This window comes from Argentina silus (assembly GCF_951799395.1).
Source record: "Argentina silus genome assembly, chromosome: 11".
NCBI classification, from domain to species: Eukaryota; Metazoa; Chordata; class Actinopteri; order Argentiniformes; family Argentinidae; genus Argentina; species Argentina silus.
The window spans coordinates 20,344,554-20,358,446 of NC_139665.1; the positions used below are offsets into that span (position 1 = coordinate 20,344,554).

General features: G+C 48.2%; 1 protein-coding gene across 1 annotated transcript in view; it reads right to left on the reverse strand.

The window, feature by feature from the left end:
- Positions 1 to 9,207, reverse strand: part of csmd2 (CUB and Sushi multiple domains 2) — a gene marked incomplete at both ends in the record, with an annotated part of 212,746 nt that extends 203,539 nt beyond the window's left edge. The window contains one exon of the mRNA XM_083680039.1: positions 9,018 to 9,207. Within this exon, the coding sequence (XP_083536165.1) occupies positions 9,018 to 9,207 (190 nt within the window). The remainder of the gene's footprint in view (positions 1 to 9,017) is intronic.
- Positions 9,208 to 13,893: the final 4,686 nt, after the last annotated feature.

A 13,893-nucleotide genomic window follows, 5' to 3' on the forward strand; every position in this document is an offset into this window, starting at 1 on the left:
GAAGGGAGACAGCCCAGTGGATGAGCAGAGAAGGGAGACAGACAGCCCAGTGGATGGGCAGAGAAGGGAGACAGACAGTCCAGTGGATGGGCAGAGAAGGGAGACAGCCCAGTGGATGAGCAGAGAAGGGAGACAGAGAGCCCAGTGGATGAGCAGAGAAGGGAGACAGACAGCCCAGTGGATGAGCAGAGAAGGGAGACAGCCCAGTGGATGAGCAGAGAAGGGTGTTGTGTGCACATTCCGCCCAAGCCAGTCGCTGACTCCATGAGGCAGGGTCGCTGGAGGCGTAGCACCTCAGCGTCCCCTCCAGGTCCTGGTTCATCCGCTCCGTCTGCCCGTTCGACTGGGGGTGGGAGCCGGAAGACAGGCTGATGGAGGCGCCGAGGCAAGTGGTGAACGCCTTCCAGAACCGGGAGAACTGAGGGCCCCAATCGGACACCACGTCCGGGGGGAGGCGGTGGACCTGAAAAACGTGCTGCGCCACCAGCTTAGCCGTCTCCCGGGCAGACGGGAGTTTGGGGAGGGGGACGAAGTGGGCTGCTTTAGAAAAACGGTCTAGCGCGACCAGAATGGCAGTGAAGCCATCAGCAGAAATGAAATCAAGGGGAGGAGTCGGAGGACCCCAGCCGAGGGTTGGCATGAGCTCTTGTTGCGTGCACACACTGAGAAGGCGGCTCAACAATGACGTTGCCTCTCCTCTCAGGAGAGACGCATCACTCCCAACTGCATGGGCTCTCCTGGGGGTAGTTCCCGGGTAGATCCCGGGCTGGGTACGATACGGGATGGCGCGCCGAGAGTCGACCTCCTCTCGTGCATCCGTCGTCGGTTGTCGGTAATCAGGTCGACGAGAGCGTCCGATGACTCAGGGTGACCCCCTGAGGGCGAGCTCATCCTTAATACCCCCTTAGAGTCCCTGAGCAAATAAGACGACCAGTGCGTTCACCTCCCATCCGGCCTCCCTCGCTAACATCCAGAACCGAACCGAGTAGTCCGCCCACCGCCTGGTTCCCTTGCTGGCACGCCGTGAGTTGTCTCCCTGCCTCGTGTCCTGACACCACCCGGAACATGTCAAATACCTTCCGCAGCTCCTGCGTGAACTGGAGGGAGGTGGAAGAGGCCAGGGTGTGCTTTTCCCACTCTGCGATGGCCCAGGTCAGGGCTCGACCCGTCGTGATGATATATACGCCACCCGGGCTTGTTCAGTGGGGAAGGAGGAAGGTTGAAGGCTGAACACCATGGGGCACTGGGTAAGGAACTCCCAGCAGCCCTCTGGTCGTCCATTGTATCGCTCGGGAGGTGGTCATCGAGGCTCACGAGACACCGCCGGAGGAGTTGAAGAAGCCTCTGCAGGACCCTCTGCTGCGCTACCCTCTGCTGCACTACCCGCCTGGGCTGGGGTTTGCTGTGTGATCGACAGGCGTTGGACTGTGACGGTCAGCTGGCGTAGGGCATCGGAGATCGTCTGCAGGCTTTGCTCATGACGGTTGAGAACTGCGTCCTGCGCTGCTACTACGAGGCGATATTGCTCCGCAACCGCTGGGTCTATTTTTGGCTCAGTCTTCTGTAAGGTTTTGTGTTGGATGAGCAAACCCAGGTGCGGTGCATATAAAGAGGCAGATGAAAGGCAGCGGTACGAAATAAAAAATGTCTTTACTTACAAACGGGGCACACACTCTGAAGATTGAGCGGGGAGTTAAGGGCATATAAAGCATAGGTGACAATCAAACACAGGTGCAGGTAATAAGTCCATAATGAGTGAGTGAGTGAGTGAGTGAGTGAGTGAGAGAGTGAGGGGGCACAGTTGGAGGCAGGAGGGAGACACCTAGGGTTCACACTGGGAAGTGCGACCCCATCCGTAACATTCATCTGGGATGTAAGGAGTTGTTGACGCCAATGGCAATATAACACATAACAAAACATGAACACACACTGATCCCCAACAGAGCCTGAGACATGGCACCACATTACATAACAATGTTACAGCCGTACGCGTATGATGAAACACCCACGCACAGGCGACGGACACACACAGAGAGAGACACACACTGATAAATGGACAAGAAGACACAGAGACACACACCACTGTTTGATGAGGGAATGTCTCAGTGGACGGTTCATTACTCTGCTTAGACACACATAGGCACACAGACACACACACACACACACGCAAACGCACCCACGCACAGACACACTTGTGCATACACACACACACACACACACACACACACATACACACACGCACACGCACACGCACACACAAGCACACACACACACACACACACACACACACACACACACAGGCACAATGGGCTATGTGTTCTCTCACTCAGGGAGGAAGAGCCGGCGCCAGCCAGCTGGGTCATATTTAACCACCACCATTATCAGGCCCGGCCAATGGTCATGTTCACCCCAGCATGTCCAATAGGCCTTTATCTGGGGCTCCTCTCAGCATATACACTCTGCTTAGGACAACTGACAACACCGCTTATTCCGCCTAGCCAGTCATCTCTCTTTCTCACCATCATTCCTCCTCTTCTTACTCATCTTTCTGTCATTCCTCTTTCAACCCCATCCCACTCCTCCCACTCCTCCCACTCCTCCTCCTCCTCCTCCTCCTCCTCCACATCATACTTGTTCTCCCACTCGTCCTCTTCCTTCCTCTAGCGCTAGTGCTCCTCATGCTAGTGATGGTACTACTGTCTCCCCTGGTGAATACATCCCACACACAACAGCCCACAAGGAAATAGCTTCAATGGTACATTGCCCATTCAAACCCAAAGAAATCGCAGCTGGCTCCTATCTGGTGTGTGGGTGGGGGGGGTGTGTGTGTGTGTGTGTGTGGGGGGGGGGGGGGTATGTGTGTGTGTGTGTGTGTGTGTGTGTGTGTGTGTGTGTGTGTGTGTGTGTGTGTGTGTGTGTGTGTGTGTGTGTGTGCGTGCGTGTGCAAACACATTATCACGTTAACACATTCACACACTTGAGTCAGTTTCTGTTTCTCTGGTTTCCCTAGTGCTCCACAGGAATATGTGAGGTACTAGTGTGAGTCCATTTTGTATTTCGTTAATAAACTGCTAGAGTGCAGGCTGTGTTCCCTTCACCATTGAGTTTGAAAAGATTTATCTTATCTCAAATCTCTCCTGATATTTTAGAGTCAGGAGTGTCTGACTTTTTATGATAAACACACAGCTCCTTTTTCAGTTCCACTTCTTCAGTCTCCAGTCTGAGAATGAGAGGAATGATCAATAACACCTTGGTAATCGAATAATTGAAGCATTAATGCACATCCTAGAGAGTACTATTGATTGATCTATCTGTGTGTGTGTGTGTCTGTGTGTGTGTGTGTGTGTGTGTGTGTGTGTGTGTGTGTGTGTGTGTGTGTGTGTGTGTGTGTGTGTGTGTGTGTGTGTGTGTGTGTGTGTGTGTGTGTGAGTGACTGACTGAGTGAGTGAGTGAGTGCATGCGTGCGATTTTCTAAAAAAACTGTTCTCCTCCAGGGGGAACCAATCTGTCACTGAGAGTGATCGCCATGGACGACTACCCTCAGTGACGAAGAGTGAAGGCCATATCATCAAGGACATTTAACCCTACATTCTCCATGGAGACCTTTGAACTTTAACCTCAGCAGTTACTCCTTCAGAGTTGGCCAGCCTATTAGAACTCTTTTTGACAGCGCACCAAATCGTGCGCGCACGCACGCACACACACACACACACACACACACACAATAAGTACACAAGACAACATACAAGATACAACGGGGGTACAATTTAGCATCCACGCCATGCCTTCCCCTTCTTGGACCCAACAGAACCCCTCCATCCCATCAATCCTCTCATGATGGATGGCCCAGAGCAGGCCTAGACAGAGAGGTATGCAGCAGAGGTGGAGGGGGACTAACTGCATTACCTCAATGATCTAATCTGTAAGGATCTATGATCTGTGATAAGTGAAGAGTAAATCAGTGTTCTAAAGTATACCCAGCCCTGGCAATCTATACGGCCCAGACTGGAAATCTCTCCTGCCCATCTCAGAAGGGCCTTTTAAATGGTCAAAGAGAAAATAGATTGCCTGCCTGATGAAGAGAAGATATATGAATTCCAGTATCTATGGAAGAGGATATCAGACAAACCCGTACTTCTATCATGTGTTACAGGTATAGTATGCACCGGTATCCTGTAGCAAGTAGCCCTTGACTGCGTATGCCTGGTTACAGAACAATATGACCATAGTCTCTCTCTCTCTGTCTCTCTCTCTGGCAAAGCCGGCATACTTCCACTTTACTGACTCTAAAAAACATACATAAGCTTCGAGGAGACAGTGTGCCATCTCCATTGCTCACGTCGAGCTAACTAGCTAGCTTCGGTAAACAACGCCAGGATGGAAATGGAAACAGCGTGACGGTGATGGAGGAGCTTCCTCGGGCTCAACAGGATTTCATCTCCCTTGATTCCGAGTTCGATTCCAATGACAATGGAATCAAATGATGTTGGGTCTCACCCTCCGTGTGGCTGCGTTAGTATAACAAGCGTTGTGTCAGAGGCGCGGGGACGGTGAGAAAAGGCTAATATGGCTGAGCCAGGATTCACTGTGCCAAGTGCTCTGCAACATTATTATTGTAATTACAGAGGGCAAAATAGGAAGGTTTGTTTATTAGGCAGCATAGAATGTTTACTCGAATCTCTTTGATAAACACCTGAGGCATTGTTGGCAGAGTCGTGCGTGTGTGTGTGTGTGTGTGTGTGTGTGTGTGTGTGTGTGTGTGTGTGTGTGTGTGTGTCTGCATGCGTGTGTGTGTGTGTGTGTGTGTGTGTGTGTGTGTGCCTGCAATGCTCAGAGACAGGTGACAGTGTGAACCACCAGTGAGAAAGAAGAAGGGAGGATGGAGGAGAGGCAGGAAAAAAAAGGAAAGAAGGAGAGACGTCATGGGTGTGTGAATGAGGGAACTCATAAGGAAGGACCACATGCACCATCAAAATACACACACACACGCAAACACGCACACACAAACACACACACGGATGCACGCAAGCACACACGCATGCACGCGCACACACACACACACACACACATATAGGCATCTGCCTCAATGGACCTCTGAAATAATTTGATGTCTGTCAACATTTGAGCCTAATTATCATCCTAGTGAGGAGGAAGGTGGCAATTGGCCCACTCACACTCTCCCATAATGCACGCAGGCACACACACACACACACACACACACACACACACACCCTTAACAGCCTGTTAGCTCTGCTCAGTGTGCTAAAAGAGGAGCCTGGTTGATGGCTGATAAGGAGATGAGGCTCCAAACAGATCATTTACTACAGAGAAAAGATCTCAGCAGCACAAAACACTACAGAAATAGAGACAAGGCAGAGATTATCAGTCTGTTTGTGTGTACTCATCCCTCTTTCCTTGAATTCTCTCTTATTTCCCCTCTCTTCCTCTCAATCTTTCACCATATCTCCTCCTCCTCCACCACCCTCTCTCTCTCTCTCTCTCTCTCTCTCTGTCTCTCTCTCTCTCTCTCTCTCTCTCTCTCTCTCTCTCTCTGTCTCCACACTCTAGCGGCATCTCAGAGAAAACCAACTGTAGTCTCATGGAAGACCATTGCAGCACATGCATCTGTTTAGCATTCTATTACTGTTCTGCTGTGAATAAAAAAATATAGAGCCTATTCTGGGTTTTCTTTTTCCAATGATTATCAAGACAGAGCTGGGGCACCAGAGAGCCACTCCACAGAAATGGAAAAGATTAAGATGCACTACAGAGATAAATAATAAGGGCCATAAAGGATATGAGGGAGTATGGGAGACAGATAGAGAAAGAAGGCAGCGGATGATCTGTCAGAATAAATGACAAACAGGAGAGAAACTAAGATATTACACATCAAGGCACAGAGACGGTGAGATCACAGAAGGGCCTAAAAGCCTGCATCCCAGTTCTACCACTTCACACACTGCCCCTTTTGAGCCCGCCAGAGTGTGCTTTGGTTTGATTTTGTGCATGTACAGCTGTGCTAACGACGCTGGCTGGAGGAAGGGAGCCAGGGAGGGAGCTGTCCATGGTGCTGACGCGGACCGCAGCTGTGTGCTCGGCAACCAAGCGCTGCGGCGATCTCTCTCCAAGGTCCTGAAACATCACTCTGGCGCGTCAAAGTTGTCGATAAATCAGACTGGTCTCTTACTTAAAACGTGTACCTATACACGATAGTACACTAGGCTACTGGCAGTGGCAGGTGAATACAGAAACGCCTCGTACAACCCGAAGATCGCTGTTGCAGGAAATACAGTAGAAACTTATCGAATATAAATTGTCCTGAATACAGGATTACAATGTTAATATGTAAATCTGAATAAGACGTACTTCGGTGCGTCATGTCACCGTGTAGCCTACAGGTGCGTCAATGCTGGCAGAGGCGCGCTTTCTGGGCTGAAAATATCTACCCATTTCAAACGCCGTCTCGTACTGGATAGTCGTGTCTCCAAGGACTGAGTGTGGGCAATGAACTGCCTCGGTTGTGGGCAAACGCACGAACACAAACACACACACACACACACACACACACACACACACACACACACACACACACACACACACAAACACGGTAAGGGGACTTTGACATCGGGTGGCTGTGTGAAACCAAACGAAGAAAAGATGAAAAGAAGCAGAGCTTTACTAGCGTATCCCACTAGACTCCGACATTACACCAAGTTACATCATGGACACACACTGACACCGCAACTTTAGGACATAAATAAAAGATGCGCTTGATTAACGAGAGACGGTTGCGGTAAATTCAGACGAGCGGGACACGATGAAACGTGATCCTTGTGAATGCGGACATATTGGGTGATTGTCTCATGCTCTAGTTTAAAGGTGATCTAATACCAGCAAGCTGGGGCCCAGGTTCCGCCGAGTTAACGCCGCAAGATTTAGATCTGATCGGCAGGACACGTCATCCCCTTATGTTTCATGACAAATAAATGCGTGGGCTATTCTTTGACGGATATGCCTACAACCGCACAACAAAGTCTATATTTAGGCTAAACGACGACCAGCATTCGCTAGTTTCTCCTCCTGTCCGTTATCTAAATCGAGGATATAGCCTACGTGGGCAGTGAGCAGCTGCGAACCCACGTCTTTTCTCTGCACTAGAGTGAAGCTCTGGTGCCGCTCAATGGGAGGACAGGGCAACTGCTGGTGGCTGCACAGAGGGAGAGGTATAGCACTGTGGGACGCTCCCGGAAATCTGAACACGATTTGAATTTGGATCTGATTCATGCAGTAAAGTCTCTCATGAGACAGGTGTCTCATGAGAATCATACATTGAAAAATAACTCAAAATACGTGGTGTGTTTGTGTGAATGATGAGTTATGAATCTGTAATTCTGCCTTTTCGTTTTAATGGTGGAAAACTATAGCGCCGAGGTCTGACTTCAAATGCGGCTGGTCCAAAAGATGCGCTAACCTGTGTGTATTCAGTAGTGGGATGGAATTGGTCCGGATCTAAGGGTAATTTTGCCATGGGGGATAAACTGATCTTGGATAAGGGTATTTAGGTTCAACACATGCTAACAAAGATCTACTGTGCAATACCATTACAGTGTATAGGTTCCCTTAGACCCCCATCAGGTGGCAAACTCAAAACGTCACTGGACGGACGTGTTGGGCACATAGAATATGGTTAGTGTTTAATTAACAATGGGCGACGTGCGGTCGCCGGTGTTTGAGTTATAGTCAAATTCCATCATTCATCGGGTATGTGTTATAACGTGAGTGTGTTGTAACTATTATAACTCCTTGGAGATCCGGCAAATCTGACTGACTATTTGAACTTCCAATGTAGTCACCGTATCGTTGGCTCCCTCTAAATATAGTCACTATTCTGTATTGTATTAAACCAAAGTAGTGATACAAAAATAAAATAAAAACTGTTGCCATTTTCCAGACAACCTGTTAACGATGACACATCTTTAGATTCGATACACTCCCGCCATGGCTATCAAAAGCTTTTTTGCTTTTTTTCAAGAATAAAGCTCTGACAATATGTTAATGTATTCAATTTAGCATCTGAAGTGCCAATATATTGACAATTTAAGTACATCAGAGAGTAGCCTATATAAAAGAGTAACCTATGTCGTTTACATCTGATTGGCGCTGTTATGTAAACTGTTGAATGCCATAGATTCCCAGGCCATTTATTAAAAAGGTGAATAATCGTTGTAAAAAAAGAAATAAGAAAAAAATACTAGTATCTTATCCCCCGCACCCCCCACCACACACACACACACAGACGCGCGCGCGCACGCACGCACACACACACACACACACACACACACACACACACACACACACACACCATTGTGACTTGTCAGGTCTATCTATACAAAATGTTTCAAGTGTTCATTGCACTTGGGCATTTGAGGAGCGGCGCGTCGGCGTATAGCCCATTCGTTTATCTGCTGAGCACGTAAAGATACAAAGCGCATATAAACAGCGCATCGTCAATAAACTAACAGGCTTGAATAAATAGATGAATTTATTGGTTGGTGCTTTGAGCGCCCATAACACATACATTCACGACATACAGACGTTTAACCCAAGCTCGCATGACTACCTAACGGATTCACTGTGGTAGCGAGGCTAATGCCAATATGCGACGTATCACCATCGAATCAAGACCTGCATTGAACAACCGCCGTTCTTAAAGCCTGGCCATGACACAGTTTTATCTTTCCCCGTCCCTTCGTGAAAAAACACACATTAGGTTATGAAATAGGCTATGGTGCCCGTGTCCACCAAAACACGCAGAATGGCTGAACCTTATATTATGCGTTCCGCTGTGTCACATAAACGGCATGACCATACCAACATTATAACTTTTGCTGGAATAAAAAGAGACAAAATTGTCCGTTTTGCGTTCTGACGGGGAACGGAAAAAACACTGCGTTTCTCCACAGAGCTTTTACAAAAACACATTCGCTTTTCAGTACAGCAGCATCAGGGAAACTTACCCTCAACCGAGGCAGCCAGTAGCCCCATATACAAGAACAGAACCCGGCTCCAGTGGTGCGCTTGTACTCCCACCTTCATTAGCGCAAAGATCCCTAGTCCGTCCGCTTTCCTCGGTCCACTATGCCTGCTGCATGTGCATTCTGTCCTCCTGGCGAGTCCCGTTCCGTCCCGGTTCGAGGCGGTTGTCATCGCAGGGGTTTTCTGGCAGGCACGTTAGTTATCAGACGGTTTTTAAAAGGAGATTCACTTGGTGTCGGAGCTGAGAAAAATCCCAATGCATCGAGGCTCGGATCGCGCGGCTGGACTGAACCATGTCATGCGGACCGCGGGGTTAAAGAATCTCACTGTAAAGATTTCACACAGAAAGGAGATAGAACAGCCAGGGATGGAATGCAAGCAGTGAGTTATCTACCCACGGGCAAGATTCACACAAAGCCCTCGTCCACTCCAGAAATGTAGCCTAACTGGATTTGAGAGAATGAAATTGAGAGATCCCTCCTTGAGCTTTTCCCACGGCGCAGTTGTTTCCCCCCCCCTCTATTTATTCCCAATTACCAAGCCAATGTCGATAATCCACATTTCACCCGCTCATAGAACGAATAAACACTGAATAACGGAGATCCAAATAGCCTGTCCGTATCCAACACAACGTCCTGTTTCAAAAGTTCCCAACCCACATTGTAGTCGGGATGATTTTGAAGTGAGAAATGAATTGATAGTATTTCCAGTATCGCAGCCCTCCTCAAGCGTACAGTATCTCGGCTCTTTACGACGCCAAGATTCAGACTGCAGACCTGCTCCCACTCTGAGCCTCTCCCTCTCTCTCTCTCTCTCTCCCACTCACTATTGCGCGGCGCGCGCTCTGATCTGAGTCGCTCCCTCGCTCGAGATGAGGAATTCCTATCCGCCTCCCAAAGATGTCATGTTTCCTCCGATCCTGAATCCACTGTGCAGATTTCAATAGCTAATTGTTAGCCTGTTTTTATTTTATTGCTACAGTATATGAAAAAATATGTTTTTATAATGATGATCATACGTTTGAATAGTTCAATGGCTCGCTCTATGCAGATAGCAACCCCAAACATAACAATTAGTGGCCAAAATGGAATCACCTCACATAACTTCAAGTAAGGAATAGGAAGTCTGTGATATAAGGAAGGGATTGATAGACCGAGAAGGGATATTGACTTCCACATAGGCCCATCAGCTGATTGCTCGGCTGTTAAACGGTTAATGTCCACTTCTTAGTCAATAAAGGTGAAATTGATGCCTAACAGCCTGGAACTCTCGCCAGTAAAATTGAATGTAATTTCATTTTCTGCATATAACTGGTAATTGTCTTCCCAAATGCGTTGTGTGTTGAAACGGTCCGAATAATCAAATGTAGCCTCCAACCTCATAAACGAACACTATTGGCTATAAGATATAGCTAAATTAGCCTGGTTATAAGTTATAATTGAATCAGACGCATAGTCTCACTTGTACAAGGCATTATAGGCCTACCTAAATCAAGCGATTGGAATTGTCATAGGTTCTTGTGAGGCTGGTTCATCAATCAGGATGAGGTGAAAAGATAAGGTAGCAGATAACTTAATCCTTTAAGGGTTTTTGATTCAATACAAGCACAAGGCAGAGTGTAGAGTGTTCGGGTAGAGGTTTATGAAGGATTTGAAGCTGTAGTTGAAGTTAGTTTGGGACAAGGACAGGAGGTAGGCTGTAGGCTGTAGGTAGGTTAAATTGTGGTTATCGAAGGGGAGATAGGCTACAATGGGAGAGAAACATACAGAGATACCTCACGAGATAGTCAGGGAAAATAGGAAGTGTCAATAAATGTTTATCACTGAGGTTAACAATGTACATTGAGAAAAAGCACAACCCCTGAAATTACTGGTAGGCTATGGAGCCTCGAAAGATGGAAGGACCGTCAACTACGGACCAACAAACGGATGCAAGGACATGGATCCCGTGTGATTTAGCCTTAAAGGTTGTTAAATGGGACCGTATGTAGCTAAAATGTTTTCTTAATAAAACAACATTCAGGAAAAATGTGATGTGTTCCTACAAGGCCATTAGTAGGTTCTAATCGTGAGGTATTTAACTGAAAAGACTCAACATATTTATGCGACGGCAAGAAAAAACATCGTACAAGCTTTGGAGGCTGACAATAATTGTAAGCAGTAGCTTAGACGATGTGCACATTATAGCCTGCCATTGAATATTATTAATTGATTTATAGTGTTATGGACACTCTTCCCTCACTCTTTACATTCACATCTGGTTGCCATGGTTGCTCTGACTTTGAATTTGTTGTATTGCCCTTCGAATTAAAAATACATTCAAACCAAACATTCCAATAAAAAATAAACCATACCATGGACCTGAAAACTAATATGTTGATCGCCTAAACATCGAAATGATACCGGACGATCCTTTCAGGCCACGCCGGTCAAGTTTTAAGCGGCCTTGGAGTGCAATAGGGCCTTTTCCACGCTCCAGTTGGATCCATCCCAATGTACCTGAGGACGACTTTGACCGGGTCTGTCAGGAAATATGGAAACATGCGAAGAAGGCTAAAGAGGGTATTCGGCCACACTTATCCCAGTGCGAAAGCATGTCCACAAACCCACCGGCTAGGAACGTCAGCGGAGAAAAGGCCGCCGAGTGGCCTTCAAATATCCACTGCGACGCCCGAGACAAGAGCCCAGGTGGACGGTATGTAGGAGGCTGAAATCTAGGCTATGCTTTCATTTGTAGGTCGAAGACGAGTCAACCAAACCAAACACAACAATATACGTTTGGCTGGTAGGCTAGCAGCCAATGTGGCAATCGCGATATGTCTGTTGTGCAATGTATCAGATGATCACAGCTATGTTGCGTTACACATAGGCTTACGTGTTTTTAGCTGATTGCAAACATCAATTGTTGATTTACCTACAGATGGCATTTAGTGTGTTTTGGAGTAAGGATAGAACTAGGCCAAAAAATAAATGAATAGGCAGAAACACCTTCACAAATCTGCCACCAGTGGAGGACTTACATTTGAGATGTCACTCTCAGAGAATTTATACTAGGCATGCCGCAGGCGATCCGCGAACAATTAGCGCCTGTGTCACTCAGGGTGATTAAGAATTAGGACTACACCACATGTGCAGAGACTCCACTGAAACCCGGGACTGGAGAACATATACAAATACTGAAATCTCATTTTGACCCAAACTACAACCAAATAATAAATTCCTGTTTTCATGATATTCACGATATTTGGTCAGGTAACCTATGTTTTTATTCCATCCACGTGTGTAAACCTGTAGCCTATGTTTGATCGGCTCAGTCAAAAACAAAATGTAGTTGTAGAAAAGTTTGAGGAAGATGGGGGGGGAAAAGTGCCAACTTGATGTGAGCCCTGGCAGATACCGTGGCACGGCTGGCGATGGCCTCGTGTCCCTTCCGGTCTTGGGCCCACGCTTAATGGTCCACCATCGGTCCACCATCTGTCCACCGGCGGTCCGAGGATCCGCCGCTAGTCCCGTTTTCAGGCTCGTCACGTGAGCGGCCCGGGCCCTGGCGCACCGTCTGTTCCGCATCGGGGCTCCGCTCTGCAACGGCAGGTGACTAACGAGAGTCAGCCTCATTAAATATTCATACCTGGAGACCGGCATCAGCACGATGCCTCGCGGGGGATGGAGGGGAAGGAGCGGAGGCAGAACAAACAAAGCCCGCTGGATGCGCCTGTTTGGTTCATTTCAGTTTGTTTGCTTGGCAGCTTTGATATATGCTGTGGCTTGACAATCCCTGTGATTTTTCGTTGATTTTCTTTTTGATAATGATGATGATGATGTATATTGTGCAATTTAATGAATTTCATTACTCTTTGCTGTTCCCCATGATGAAGTACAGTTATTGGCGTCTCTCTCTCTCTCTCTCTCTCTCTCTCTGCAGGGCTGTAGTGCAGCAGAGTGAGTTGGATGAGTTGGATCTGATGGTGCAGAGAGAGTTCCAGACTCTGACAACACAGGAAGAGCAGGAACAAGGATGTGACTTTGTTACTGGCTCCACCCACCTCTCTGATGTCCGTGGCGACGGGTGTTCCCATGGTGATTACCCTGCCCAGGAGAGACTACAGGAGGAGGCGGAGGAGGAGAAGGAGGAGGAGGATGAGGAGAAGGTGGAGGAGGAGGAGGAGGAGGAGGAAGAGGAAGAGGAAGAGGAAGAGGAGGTGAGCTTGATGGCCCAGTGTATTGGAACATGGAGTCCAGAGTTGAGGGTTGATTCCTGAATGTGCCACTAAATACATGTAACTGTATATTTCAATGGAAGCATCTGCTATATGTTCATGTCATTAAATTTATTTTGTCAGGTGAGCCCGGAGGAGAGACAAAGACGGAACATAGAGAAGTTCCTCAAGTGTCTACTCATCCCTGGACAGGGAAGCTCTCCCCTGGTCCAGGTGTCTACTGCTCTGGCCGACCTCACCCCCAGCGAGGAGGAATTCCCCCCTCTTCCCTGTGCCGCCTCTCCCTGGGGAGACAAGCTGTGTCAGGGGGTCCTGCCTGCAGGCTTCCCCCCACCGCTCACCCCAGTCCCAGCCCCCTTCCCGACCAAAACTCCTGCTTCTACCCAGGCCCTGTTTCCAGCTCCCCAGGGTAAACCTCCAGCTCCTTCTCCACCCCCACCCTCAAACCAGGAGGAAACCTACGACCTGCTGACTGACTTCCCGGCCCTTCAGCCCCAGGGGAAAGCTCCTCCTCTGGTCATCAAGCCAGCCCCCAGCAAGGCAGAGCAGCTCCAGGAGATCCCCTTCAGTGCCTTGTTCAAGTCTGTCAAGAGGATTGAGATCAGGCCCCAGGAGGTCACCCCCTCTGCCACTGTGGGGAG